Genomic DNA, 14,746 nt, shown 5'->3' with positions numbered 1-14,746 from the left:
TCCGGGATTACACCACTGGAGTGTGGGACGGATCACCCACACGGATCCGGTTCAGGTGAGCAGGATTATCAACAGGATAGTGAAGCGTAGGACGGAGGTCAGCGGAGCCGGGAGACTATGCAGCCATCTTGGTTGGTGTCGTAGCTCCTCCCCCTGAGATTCTCTCTTGATTCTCTATGTAACAACATAGGAACTGTATCGGAATATAACCCTAGGTCAGTAAACTGCTTTTGGAGAGTGATATTTTTTCATCTGAGTGAGAATTACAACACTAATTTAAAGAACACAACAACATACATGGTGGGCAGCAGGTGAAAATACTTTAATTTTGAAATAAAATGCAGCTTTTGTGTCAAGTATTATATTTTTCTCACTAAGCTTAGCTCTGTATACATTCACTTTTTCTTGGCCATTTCTAGTTCTGGTTGAGTGTTTTGAACTTCATGATACATAACTACATTAATGGGGATACAGCTCTAGTTACGGAAAGGAGGGGTCGCAGCTCTATTCGGCCACTACCCTTATTCTCCCTTCCTCCTCATTGTGTTTTAGCTTCTAGTAGATGTGCCATATGTAGCCTAATCAATTGGGTTGAGTTTATTCCTCTGAAGGACCCCTTGTGTGCATGAAATCACTACAATCCTATTCACTGGTCCATTCGTTTGGTTTACAGACAATACTGGCTTACTTGGCCTAGTGATTGACCTGGACCTCCCATATTTATTAACCCTCCTTTCGCGATGTGCCTCTAAAAGCATTTGCTGCGCCTGCTCTGACTGGAATGGCAAGTGCTGACAGATGGTCATGGAGGATTTGGAAAAATAAAGTAAGTCTACCATTCTTCTCCTACCAGGTGCCGACATGCCAACGGGCAATAGATCAGGCACCTAGAGCTCAGCACCTTCCGTGTCCCCAAGAAGGGAGCACGCAGGTGTAAGTAAATGCTGGAGATCCGAGGCGCATTCTTGCAGTTTTCAAGCTTAGGATTCACCACGTGCAGGCCTGCGGCTTGACTCACCTTTGCTGATTGCCGTAAAAGCATGTGCACACATCTGGGGTTGGGTGTTGAGGGGCTGCACTCCTAACCAAAACTGTGGAGTGACGTGGTGGCAGGTACAGGTGGACTCTAAGGGAAGTTGGGCTATTTCTGTGATTTTCCAGTTGGTAAGTGTTACTGTGTAACTGCTCCCTTGTCTGTGGTAATAGACTGAAAAATGAAGGGAATAATACAATCATACAGTGAATTCTTCTGCCATCATATATCTTTGCCCACAGAATGAATCATTGCAATGAGCTATTCCTTAGTAGCACTCCTTGGGCTGCAGAGCAGATTAAAGCGTGAAAAAGCGACTATGGTGCTGGCATGAAAAAATCCAGAACAACCTATGTATTTGAGGCAGTGTGTTATATTTTACACTCTTTTGCTGCTCATCCAGCCAGTCTGTTGAACATGAGGCGGGGATCTGGAAGTTTTGTTTTTTCCAGAGATTCTTGAAAAAACTTACAGTAACCTCTTTTGCCACAACTGGACATCGCTAGCCTTCCCTTTCTTCAGCCTTTCACAGATGCATGTACTCATAAGAGCATGGAAAGAGGAGCGTACTAATATTCCTCGAGTTAGGGCTCCAGCGTAGCCACCCCAGGATTCCAGAAAAGCTAAAAACCTATTTTAGGAAGACAAATTTGGCAAGCTTGGATACCACTACCACAGATCACCCGGCTAGCTGCAGTCAGATAGTCCTAGAGGTAGAGGAGCTGCCTAATTTAAATATAGCACATACCACCCCCTATCACCCATTCACCCCAGTGTTACTAGCACTCTTTGCTAATGGAATACTTGCCTCCTGAAAGAGAAGAATACATACCACACAAGTTCAATTCAACATGCAGCTACTCCCACATCTTAACCAGTATCCAGATAGTCTCAGTGATCCCCCTACCCTGAGGCTACCCAGAAAACTCCATCTAGCTTCATTGGTCCTGTAAGGAGGATTATGAGAAGGTAGAGGGATTTTACTACTAGCACAAAAGTGAATGTTACTTACCAGATTTTCATCGCACAGTTCCCTGAACTGGTGGAACTTCTGGGCCATGAGAAGTTCAGCGCAACCTACAGCACTGCGAATCTTCCCTAGAACTGAGAGAAAGGAAGAAAGACAAGAAAAATATATTGTTAAACAAGTGAACAAAGCGGGACAACTAAAAGTGGTTTGGCATAAACCTTGGGCAACCACCTCTTGAGCTGCCACTGTCGTAAAATAGGTAGCTTCATTTATTTTTAAAAACATGCTGTTACAATTTTATAATCGTCACAATCTTTTTTTGATCTACACCAAGCCATTTCAAATAAACCAACTGCTTTAATGTATAGTCCCTCTCGTTTTTTAATAGTGTGAACCTGGCCCAAGGACATAGGAGTGATTTATAGCAGAATCCGACTACATTTCAATGTTATTGCTCCTTAAGCACAGGAAGACTATTTGATTTGTGCAAAATCACAGAATGTTGAGTTGAGGCTTAGATTTGAACCCGGTTTGCAGTTCACCATGCTCTAAAGTCGGAGTCTTTTATAGAAGTTGAAACTCCTAACAAAATGTTAAAAGGAAGGAAAAGAACTGCAAGTGGAATTAGTGTAGCATCAAAAGCAACACTTCTTATAGAGACTTCTAACCACAGATTCCTCACCTTATGAATTTCCCCAGGTGCCAGACTGGACCCACAGAATTTTGATAGCACTCCCTCGTGCATCAATGGGGAGTTTCATGCAGCTCTGAGATGGGTTCGGCCCACCTCTGATGTGACATAGGGCCATTATAGCTGCACCACCGCCATGCGCTGACATTAGTTCCTTTCTTTCCTGCCTTCCAATGCCAGTCCAAACCTTCAAATCCTGTCAACTTGACAGAAATTTTTCTCTCAACTTTTCCAGTTTTCAAGGAACATGTTCACGCCAAAAATATAGGGTTTAAATCATGTAGAGACTGTGATGGAGCGAGGGAGTGACAAAAATGTTTGTGTACCCCTCGTGAAATCTGTTTCTCATAACTAAAACACGTAGCTGAATTAACCAACGAAAAGAAAACGACTCACAGAAGAGTACACGTGGGATACTAATTTGCTTGTGTTGACAATCGTAATACATTAATCATGAGAATTCGTCATACTAATATAGTGCAAATATAGTGCAATGATGCTTTTTAGGTAAACAGAGCTATGCATGATTGTTGAAACTAAGGATTTGAGAAAAAAAACTAAATCGTTGTCCCATTGTACCAATCAAATTACATCAAATTCCACATGATGCAGAATGGTATACAGTTATTGATTTATGTCATGCGTTTTTTAGAGTTCCATTACACCCTGACAGCCAACCAATATTTGCATTTCGGTTTGGAGAGTGTATTTTGGCATGGTGCCGAATTCCTCAAGGGTATACTGAGAGTCCTTCCATTTTTAATCAGTTGCTAAAGAGGTCACTAGAGAGTCTAGATATGCCAGGATACTCTGTGTTGGTTCAGTACATTGATGACCTACTGGTTGCATCAAGAACCAAAGATGCATGTGTTTCTGATACAATTGCATTGCTGAATCATTTGGCAGAGGAGGACACAAGGTGTCTCCATCAAAATTACAATTTTGCCAGAAGGAAGTACAGTACCTAGGTCACAAGATTGGGAAAGAAAAAAGACAAGTTACCATAGAAAGAATCAGAATTATTCAAAGAATGAAGCTCCCCAAGCTGCAGAAACAGGTGAGAATGTTCCCAGGAATGGTAGGGTACTGTCGACAATGGATCAGTGGGTTTTCATTGATTGCAAAGCCTTTACAGAGACTGACCTCAGGAGATGTGAAAGACCCCATAGTGCTAAACAAGACAGAAATGGCAGCATTTGAACAGTTAAAGACCAGTCTGTGTGAAGCACCAGCACTAGTTATGCCTGATTATGAGAAAGAATCTTAACCATATTGCAGTGAACGAGAGGGATGTGCATTATCAGTTCTAATTCAGAGACATGGAAAAATTAGAAGGCCATTGCCTATTTTTCGGCAGTGTTGGATTCAGTTGCTAAAGCATTGCCAGGATGTCTGAAAGCAGCTGCTGCTACAAGTGTAAGCCTGGAGCAGAGTGAAGGTATAGTGATGGGATACCCAGTGAAGGTGTATGTACCACACTCGGTTGAAGTTCTCCTTACTAGAACCAAGACTCAATTCTTAACAAACAACAGGGTGACTAAATATGAGAAGGTAATTCTGGGTGCAGACAATGTGACAGTGGCAAGATGTGTAAATGTGAATCCTTCTACATTGTTACATGACACTTTGGATGTGGAAGTGAAAGATGAAATTGATCACAAGTGTCTGGATGTACTTGAGTATTGTACTAAACCAAGACCTGACATTAGGGATGAACCACTGGCTGAATCTGACTATGTAATGTTTGTGGATGGTTCATGTTTGAGAACGGATGAAGGTGTTTTGAGTGCTGCATATGCTGTATGTACAGTGGCAGATGTCCTAGAAGTATCTTGTTTGAAAGGGATTCGTTCTGCTCAAGTAGCAGAGCTGATTGCTTTGATTCGAGCATGTGAACTGGGATAAGAAATTTGAGTAACCATAGTGATTGACAGACAGTATGGCTTTGGGATTGTCCATGATTATGGACAACTGTGGCCCCAAAGAGGTTATTTACCCTCTGCAGGATCCCCCATTAGAAATGCTGAAGTTGTGAAAATGTTGATTGATGCAATTCAGTTGACTGAGAAAATTGTTGTTGTAAAGTGTGCAGCTCACAAAAATGGAGATGACTACATCACTGGAGGCAATTGTTTTGTTGACTCCATTGCTAAATATTGTGCTAAAAATGTTGCTTCTATCAATCAGGGCAGGAAAGAAGAACATGTGTCAAGTCCTTTGATGCTAACAACAGTGGTTGAGACCTGGCATGAAGTAAAACAAATGCAGGAAGTAGCAAGTGAGGAAGAAAAAGACATCTGGTTAAAGGTAGGTTGTAGACTAAGAGAGGAAGATGAAATTTGGGTTTACAAAGATGAAAGACCAGTAATGACTGATAGCATGATCTCTAACATGGCCCGAATGTATCATAGTCAAGCACACATAGGTAGAGACGCGATGATACGCATGTTTAGACAGACGTGGTATAATCCCAAGTTTAGGATGATCGCTGAGAGCCTTTGTCAGCGATGTTTGGTATGTCAACAATTGAACCCAAGAAGAAAAACTGTAGTGAGTTTGGGAACCATAGGATGGGAGGGAGGTCCTTTTACTAGGATGCAGTTAGACTTCATTGAACTGCCACCCTGCAATCGACTCAGATATGTACTTGTAATCATTTGTTTGTTCTCACGGTGGGTGGAGGCCTTCCCTACCAGAAGGAATAATGGAGTGAGTGTTGCAAATCTCTTATTAAGAGAAATCATTCCACGTTTCGGTTTCCCAGTAACAATTGAGTCAAATCGTGGCACACATTTCCAGAATTAACTTATTCAGATGATTTGTTAATCACTGGAAATTCGTCAGAAATTACATTGTGTTTACAGACCAGAGGCTTCTGGGGTAGTTGAACAAGTAAATGGAACAATAAAGAACAGAATAGCAAAAATGTTACTGGCCACTGGACTGAAATGGCCTGATGCTTTGCCACTTGTTCTGATGACCCTGAGGAGTACACCTGATAGAAAGACAGGATTAAGTCCTCATGAAATACTAATAGGAAGAGTAATGAGACAAGCACTTGTACCAGTTGATAAACTGTTGGCTATAAATGATGATATCATACTGGATTACTGCAAGAACATGTCTGTTGTGGTGACTTCTGTATTCCAACAGGTTGGAATTGATGCAAGCACAAAAGAGAAATATCCAGCTCATGATCTAGTCCCTGGAGATTGGGTTCGGATAAAGGTGCACAGGAGAAGAAACTGTCTAGTTCCTCACTGGGAGAAGCCGAGGAAAGTTATCCTGGTTAGCACCACTGCAGTCAAGTGTGCTGGAGTGAAGAGATGGGTGCATGCGAGTCATACGATGTGCGTGCCTGAACCCAATATCCGCAAACAGAGGACACAGAAAGCACTACTGACTCTGATTCTGAAGGTGAACCAGATCAAAATCCAGATCTTGTAGCTCGACCTGTTCGTCGACATCTGGAAAAATCAGATACTAGTTCAGCATCTAAAGGAGAAAGTGAAATAATTGAAGTACCAGATTCTGAAGATCGACCTGAAAGTCGAGATCTGGTAAGGCCCAGTACCAGTTTGGACATTGATCAAAGTAAAGAGAAAACTGGTAACAAGATACATTTTAAAGGAAAGTTTGAAAGCTCTTGAAGCAGGAATGTAAATCTCGAAACTGGTGAGAAGGAAAAGATCTCACGATAAAGGTGGACTTCCAAGTACCAGCTATGGAGAAGTTCCTAACAGAGGAACTGCACTGATAAGAGAGAACACAGATTCGGTGGATGAAACAGACATTATAAAATTCAAAATAAGAGGAAGTGATAACAAGTTTTAAACTGAGTCTACTGACAGTGATGATGAAGCACAATTAAGGAGAAGCTCAAGAAAAAGAACTTGGAGGTTGGAATGTGAAAATATAGAGCCTGAAAGTTAGAAACCACATAAAGGAGACAATTGGCCTAAAGTAAATGATGGATTAAAATGTAAGCAGATCAACAAAGCCAAAAATAAAGAAGAACAAGTAAATGAGATAACAAGTCGAAAGGAGTTGTTGAAAGAAAGTTAAGAGACTTTGCAAAGGCCAAAAAGAGTAAGGAGACCAAATCAAAAGTATAAGTCACCTGAGTGAATATATGTTGCATTGCCTTCAATAGAGGAAATCAACAGCAGTCAAGAAAATCTGAATTACCAAAGTGAGTAAAAGAGTAATAAAGGACAAAAGATTATGTAAACTGGGAAACAAAAGAGAAGGATATAAAGAAAAGAGATAAGAACAGACTTGAGCGTTGATATTAAAGACATTTTATTAAGTGCAAAAGGAGTTGAAAGAACATTATAGAGGTGAAAAGGACTGTGAGTAAAATAGTGTGTTGAAAAAAAAATGCCTACTAATGATGTACAAAAGTCAAAATGTGCTATTTTTAGAAAATGGTATAGAATGTGGTTAATATGTACAGGATTATTAATGGTAGTATGGTTAATATTAGCAATTGTGCTTCCTTTTAGACCTGAATTTGAGAATACAAAGGCAAATGAGAGTGCAAAAGGAAAGGCTTAGAGGTATGGGGTTACTTGTAGTGTTTTATCTAGTTTGTTTTACAAAACCGGTAAATTGGAGTATTATTATTCAAATTCTGATGACACCCTTGCAACTTTGAAAGTTGTACCAAAATAAAACCAGGCAAAGTTTTTGGTGAATAATTTTTAGAAACACAAGAACTGACCTTTGATTAGGTTTTCAAACATAATTTGACTTGGAAAATGCGTAATGAAGAGAAAACCTTTTTGGACATGGTAGAGGAAAGGAGAATCCAATACAAAAGAAAATCAACTGCAAATAAAGCAAAATCAACAATGTGGACTTTTGAGGATGAGAATATTGAGGGAAATAATGTGAATATAGCAATTAGTATAGATACACCACAAATAGGGAAATTATGTATTCGAAGAGATAACACTTTCTATGACAATTATTTGGTGGGTGCACATCAATGTGAAGTTACATATGTTATAAAAGGGGGATGGGGATTTAAAGGTGGAGATGATCCTGTTTTCCCTGTAATTTACTTTTTGTGTGGTAATAAGGCCTATTATAGATTACCGGACCACTGGTATGGATCCTGTTATGTAGGTTTGGTCTTTCCTAAAATATTTCATGTACATAGAGTAACTAATGGAATTCATGAAATTGGTAAACCATTAACCCGTAGGAGAAGGGAAAGTGTATTAGAAATAATAGGTGATGTTTTTGGAGCATTGATACCAGCAGTGGGCATATCTTTTAATGCAAACAAAATTTGAAAGTTGTCAACGATAGTAGATCGTTTATCAACAGACACGGCAGCAGGATTTCTAGTGGTAGATACTGAAATGGTTGCTATGAGAGCTCTGGTGATGCAAAATCGACTTGCTCTTGGCATAATATTGGCAAAAGAAGGAGGAGTTTGTTGAATTTTGAAGGTACAACACTGTTGTACTTATATTCCGGACAAAATTCAAAATATTCAAAGTTATATTACAAATATTACAGAACTGCATAAAGAAGTTGCTCCACTGGAGGTTGATGGTGTTCTTGTGAAACTTGGTAAGAGTTTTTCAGCTGTAAAGAAATGGTTTCTTAAAATAGGTAGATCAATAATAGGGAAAGTGTTAATTCCACTGACTGTAATGATAGTAATGATATTAATCCTAAAATTAGCTTATAAGTGTAGGAGAAGGAGAAACATTAAAAAGTCTTTTAAAAAGAAAGTTGAGGAAAGTAAAGAAAGAGAACGTGAGAAAGGAGAAATAGAGTTGGAAGAATTTAAGTAGAAAATGTACCATGATAGAAAGAAAATGGAAGATAGAAGGGTTTGAATCAAACTAACTGAAAAGAACATGAAACATGTTTATTTGAAATTCTACAAAAAATGTTGGTGTTATTTGGTGATAAGATCACCAAAGGGGGGAATTGATGGAGCGAGGGAGTGACAAAAATGTTTGTGTACCCCTCGTGAAATCGGTTTCTCATAACTATAACATGTATGAATCGAGTGGATGGCTGTATTAACCAACGAAAACAAAACCACAAACAGAAAAGTACACGTGGGATACTAATTTGCTTGTGTTGCAAATTGTAATACATTAATCATGTGAATTCGTCATACTAATATAGTGCAATAATGCTTTTTAAGTAAACAAAGCTATGCATGTATGCTTATTATAAGTATTTGTTGTGGCAAACCGAAGGAGATTGGTAAGAAAACAATGCATTTTCATTGCTTAAGGCTAGGTAACCACTAACAGGGGAGGTAAACAGAAGGGCTTTACTTCGAAATCTAACGTTTAATTGTGTTTGTTTCTATAATAGTTCCCATTATGGCCCGTGCGGCCTAGTTAAACATGGAGGTTTTGTGAGACTCCGAGAGAGTGTAACTCTAATCATGCACGACTGTGCTCGAGAGATGTATGAGCAATTTGTGCCTGGGCTACCGATGTCAAGGTCAGTGTGGCCCGGAAAAGCAGAATGGTGCCAAATGAGATGCTCGAGTTGTGAGCCTAGGAAAATTTAATGAAGTATCAACATTAAGGATAGGATGAATATGTTACAAACATGAACAATTATGACCACATGAGAATTATGGAAGTGACTTTGCAAAATTTGGACAATGAGGAGATGAGGTGATCTTCATCACCCCTCGAATGGACTAATGAGAAATGTGTGGACCCTAAAGTTTAAAATTTTAGTTAGATAGTAAGTGAAGAAGAGCATAAAAGGGGCCGTTTGGAAGGGAGAAAAAACTTTGCTTTTGAATTATTTTTGCACCATGACATGCTGTCGGACTGATCGATTTTTGGGTGCAAAAGACTTTGAAATTTTCTTGACTTTAACTTTTTATGGGGTCGGAGTCCTGATGGGAGGTAGACATCGAGGAAGATAGAGAGGCTGTTTCTGGGAACCTGTGTCGTTTAATCCTGTTCTTTTCTTCACGATAAAGAGGACTGGTAATGTATCTTTGCATTTTCTCATTTCTGAACTATTTTGCCAATAAATGTAAACTACTTGAATTTATTCTTTCCCTTTACTTGAGTGATTAAAGAAATGTAATAACCGATTTTCTGTATAAAGATTAAATTATAAGCATAAGGTCATGACAGAATACTTAAAGAGAAATAAAGTTAAATAAAATGGTGAATTAAGCTGGTCTTGATTACCATCAACTAAATTTTACTAGCTCCCCCATCGACCAAATTAGTGGGGTGCCTTAAATGCTGTTTTATGAAATTTAAATACCATGGTGATATCAATAAAATGCACATGTATATAGTGTATAGAATTTAACTTGTAGATGAATTAGGGTACTCCGCTGTCCAGCAGCTCGTCCTCTAGGTTTCACTGATCTTGGGAGCAGTGTGAAATGTGGGAATGAGTGCTATGGGCCCCACCGATGAGTCAAGTGTGTTAGCTCCTAGGTATTCCGTGACGGTTTGGAGGTTGTTTGTGAGCAGCGCTGGATCAACTGCCATGCTAAATATCGGTGACACACACCGGCGATGTCTGTGTCTGGTGTCTTGGGTCCAAGCACGACTCAGCATTGTGTAACTGCTGCTCAAAAATTAACTCCACAGCCATCCATGATGCATATAAAACGAACCATCCCTGGATTCTGAATTAGGTCGAAGAAGACCCAACATTCGGTCAAATTTGAGGGTGCAATGCGGTTCCACTTCCAAGCCTTTCTTCAAAAAAGAGGTTCAAATACAGCTTCTAATCTATCTCAACACGTGGAGTCACGCAACGCCTTAAGTACCTTCAGGCCACAAATTTGTTCACAGACTTTGGAACTGATCCAGGTGCAACTCCAGATGAGCCAAGTTCCCTGGATGAGCCACAATAACTTGCAGAGCTTGGAAAGGCTCTTGACAATGTTTTTGGTACTTCTCCATATCCCTCTGGCATGCCTTGAGGCTCCAAGGATCCGGGACACCCTACAGTTGGTTTACCACCGGCGGATTAATCGCCGACTGTTCCTCTTCAACCTCAATCCAAACTCAATCCAAGCTCAGCTACATGGCTCCAGCCCTGGCACAATGCCCAATTCACCCTTTGGCACCACTACTGATACTGTCAGCCCGAGTCTTGATGCCGGGACTGACTTCCCCAAGGCCAAAAGCAAAGCTGATAGAGTTATCTGACTTCGAAGCACACCCATAACCTCCGAGATCACAGGAGGTTCGCTTTTATTCACATTCAGACCTGAGACCTCACAGCTACAGGAGGATGATGAAGATGATGATGACGATGACACCCCATATGATGACTAGAACCTATTTTTAGGCCTGTTGGATTCCAGTGGCCTGGATATCTCTCTAGACAATGGTTCAGCCTCTCTTGACCTGGATATGGCAACAGAAGACATTGGTTTAACCTCCCCTGACCTGCTTATGGTAACAGAAGAGTCTGCCTCCTTTGCTACAGTGATACGGAGGGTGGGTACAATTTTAGACTTCACCTTGCCCACAACAGAGGACAAGACAAATGTACTTACTGAGGTCCTTAATCCAGGACAAACTAACCAAAAGCTTTGCCTCCCTTTTAATGAGGCTCTTACTGATGTACTGATGAGCACCTGAGCCAAATTAGGATCTTGTGCTGCAGTTAATCCGCAGGTGGCAAGGAGGCATAAGCCTGCTCTGGGGATCTGGATTTCCTACTGCAACATTCCACTCCAGAAAGCCTGGTGCGAACATCTCTGAATCGTCTCGACCCCAATGAGTTTCTGACCCCACCACCAGAGTCAAAACACATGGAGACATTCTCCAAACGTATCTTTCCATCTGCCAGCTGCACAGCAGCACCTTATCCAAACACCTTATCTATGATGGCCAGGATGCAGCGAAGTACTCTGTTCGACTGCCCTATGCAGACAGTCATTCTAGGTAGGGTACTTCTGACTGCCCTACCCAGACTAAATGTCTGGGTATGGCAGTCAGTACCAGTGTGGTAATTCTGTGCCACACCTGGATTCGCTCCACAGGCTCTTCTAATGATGTCCAGCAATCGTTAATAGACATGCTCTTTGATGGCTGTCAACTTTTTGGATCAAAAGCGGACTCAGCTTTAGAGAGGTTGAAAGGGAGCAATGCTACAGCACTCTCCTTAGGCCTCGCTTCACCTGTTTGGGACGACCGCCAGCAATTTCACCCATTTCGAAGATTTGGCAGGGAATATCAGCATACCAGCAGAGGCAACGCCAGAACATTACTGACCAGCCCCTTATTCCTTTTGAGGTACAGGCAGGAGAGCAGGCCAACCCTGGTCCAGGCACCCAGGTGCAACGATCTACACAAACCCCAGAAGCAAACCTGCTTCAAGTCATCCTCTGCCGCACACGATCGCCCGGTGTGAAGTTGCGTCACTTTTCACCTCCCCGAGTGGAAAAGCATTACATCCGACCAATGGATGTTCCAGATCATGATACATGGTTACTCTCTATTATTCTTGTCCCATCCACCAGAAATTACGCCTACACTGCAACACCTCCCAAAGGACCATTTGTCCATACTCTAAGTCGAGGTTCAAGCTCTCTTAGCCAACAGAGACATAGCTAGGTTGCTGGCAGCTGAGTTCGAGACTGGCTGTTACACCTGTTGCTTCTTGTTGCTGAAAAAGGATGGAGACATTCCTCCCATCCTCAATCTGCTCTCTTTGAATTTCTTCCTCCTGAAGGACAAGTTCTAAATGCTCACCCCGGACCAAGTTCGGTTTGCCCTGGATTCAGAAGACTGGATGGAGGCTCCAGATGTGCAGGACGCTATTTTGATATCACCGTCCTGCAATCGCACAGACATTACCTGCAGTTTCAGGTAGGCCAAGAGCACTTTTAGTTTTTTTAGTTTTATGTGTTTCCCTTTGGCCTTCCCAGTGCATCTCAGGTATTCACAAAGGTGATGGTGGTGGTCACAGCCCATCATCTAAGATTGGGAACACCAGTCTTTCCATACCTTGACGACTGGCTACTGAAGGCAGACTTGCCTCAAACAGTCCCAGGCCACCCCCAGAAGCTGGCCATTATCCATCAGGATGCCAAAGTCACATCTGAGTTCTTCTTAGTGGCTCTCCTTCATCTGAGCCATTCTAGAAACTGTGCTCTTCTGAACCTTTCCCCCAGCCTCAATGAGTCCATTACATTCAGTCTACAATCTCAATGTTTCAGCCTTTGCCCTGGGTCTCAGTGAGAGTGGCTCTGAGGATTCTTGGCCTCTTGGCTTCCTGCATCCAGCTCGTGGACCACTCCAGGTGGCACATGCAGGCTCACCAGTGGCCTCTTAGGTCTCAGTGGGCTCAGCACCAAGGGGACTTATCAGAATACATCCAGGTTTAGGAGGAGACTTCAAAAGACCTGCAGTGAAGGCTGCTCGATTGCAACTTGACAGGCAGCAGACCCCTCTCCCTGCCCCACCCAGACCTAAAAGTCATGATGGATGCATAGTTGCTGGGCTCTGGAGGGCAACTAGGAGAGGTAGGAGATCAAAGGACTCTGGACCCCAGCGGAGAATCACCTTCACAACAACCTTTTGAAGTTGCGAGTAATTCGCTTGGCACTGAATGCATTCCAAAAAGCATCAAGTGGAACTGGTACAGGTTTTTCTGACCACCATGGGGTACTGCAGCAAACAGGTTAGTGTAGGGTTGTGGGTCCTGTACTAGGAGTCATTACATCTTTGGAAGTGTCTGAATGCTTAGGGCATCTCCCTGGTTGCCCACCACATGGCAGGATCTTTAACCGCCAGGGCGGATTAACTCAGCTTTTGCTGCTTAGCGATCACAAATGGAAGTTACACTCTGATGTGACACAAGGCATCTTCCAGCCATGGGGCAAACCCTGCCTTGACCTAACTTATGCGATTCACGCGCGGGGGTCAGGGCTGCCTACCCATTTCCTGTAACCAACGTTACATGGGTCCGAGCCCCCTGTGTCGCAAGATCATCTCCTCCTTCCCCGGTGTATGCAGACAATGTAGATAGAGCCACAGGACTAAAGTACAAAAATGCAGAGCAGTGCCTACTACAGAGCCAACATTAGCATATGCGGTAATCCAAGCACAGAGCAGATCTAATAAATAGTCACTTATCTGGATACGTCTGCGTCTGCAGACCCATATTGTCGGCGCTAGTGTCCAGAGTCTACAGTCTCTTGGGGTACACCATCAACCCACCACCTCTCCGCAGACCCTGCGCAATACTAAAATAAACTATTCCACGTCAGACAAAGCGTGGGCTCCCCCTGTGCACTTCTGGGTGATCTTCTACTTATGCCTTGCTTCTCCTTTTGCTTTAAGAAAGTTTGCACCTCCCCTGCATCATTGAATATTCTCGTTTTGCCTTCGGATGTGATTTTGAGCCTTGCAGGGTATAGCATCGCATAGGGTATTTGGAGCTCTCGAAGTTTCCGCTTTGGATCCATGAACTTCTTACGGGCCTCCTGCACTAAACAGATGTTCATTCCTTCATGGGTGAGCGCACCTAATTCCCTGGCTTTCCGAAGCGCCGCATCACGGTCTCTGTAGTTGAGTATTTTAGCGATAATAGGTCGCGGCCTGGATCCCGTCGGCAGTTTCAGTGCCAGAGTCCTGTGCGCACTCTCCATGATAAACACATCTGAGAAGGTGTCCCGACCCAGCATAGAGGTAAGTAGGTTCTCCACATAGCGTTCCATTGGGCCAGTATTGGTTGTCTCGGACACCCCCATCAGGCGAATGCTGCTCCTCCTGGACCTGGCCTCCAAATCCTCCGTCTTAGCTGCCATTAGCACAAGTTGTTTCTCCATTTTCGTTTGCCTCGTTTCCACTTGCGTTTGAGAGTCTTCGGCCTCGGAGATCCGGCGCTCCGCCATGTCCAGGCGCTCCGCATGTTTGTCTAAGCGCTCAGACATTCTATCCACCCTCTATGTCAGAGAGTCAATCTTCCCATCAATGTTCGTTAGTGAGGCTGTATGGTATGAAACATGGACTGTATGGCTTCGTTCGTGACCACTCCAGCGTCCGATGTCTGTAGCGTGGTTGGGGCCTGC

General features: G+C 42.6%; 1 protein-coding gene across 1 annotated transcript in view; it reads right to left on the bottom strand.

Moving 5' to 3' along the window:
• The window catches only part of DLGAP1 (DLG associated protein 1), a 621,409-nt gene that overhangs the window by 30,541 nt on the left and 576,122 nt on the right, over positions 1–14,746 (bottom strand). Inside the window, exon 8 of the mRNA XM_086965589.1 lies at positions 2,046–2,137. Within this exon, the coding sequence (XP_086821715.1) occupies positions 2,046–2,137 (92 nt within the window). The remainder of the gene's footprint in view (positions 1–2,045; positions 2,138–14,746) is intronic.

Source organism: Lissotriton vulgaris, chromosome 4_1 (assembly GCF_964263255.1).
Source record: "Lissotriton vulgaris chromosome 4_1, aLisVul1.2, whole genome shotgun sequence".
NCBI classification, from domain to species: Eukaryota; Metazoa; Chordata; class Amphibia; order Caudata; family Salamandridae; genus Lissotriton; species Lissotriton vulgaris.
The sequence above is the reverse complement of the archived record's forward strand: the minus strand, read 5'-3'. Positions and strand labels throughout refer to the sequence as shown.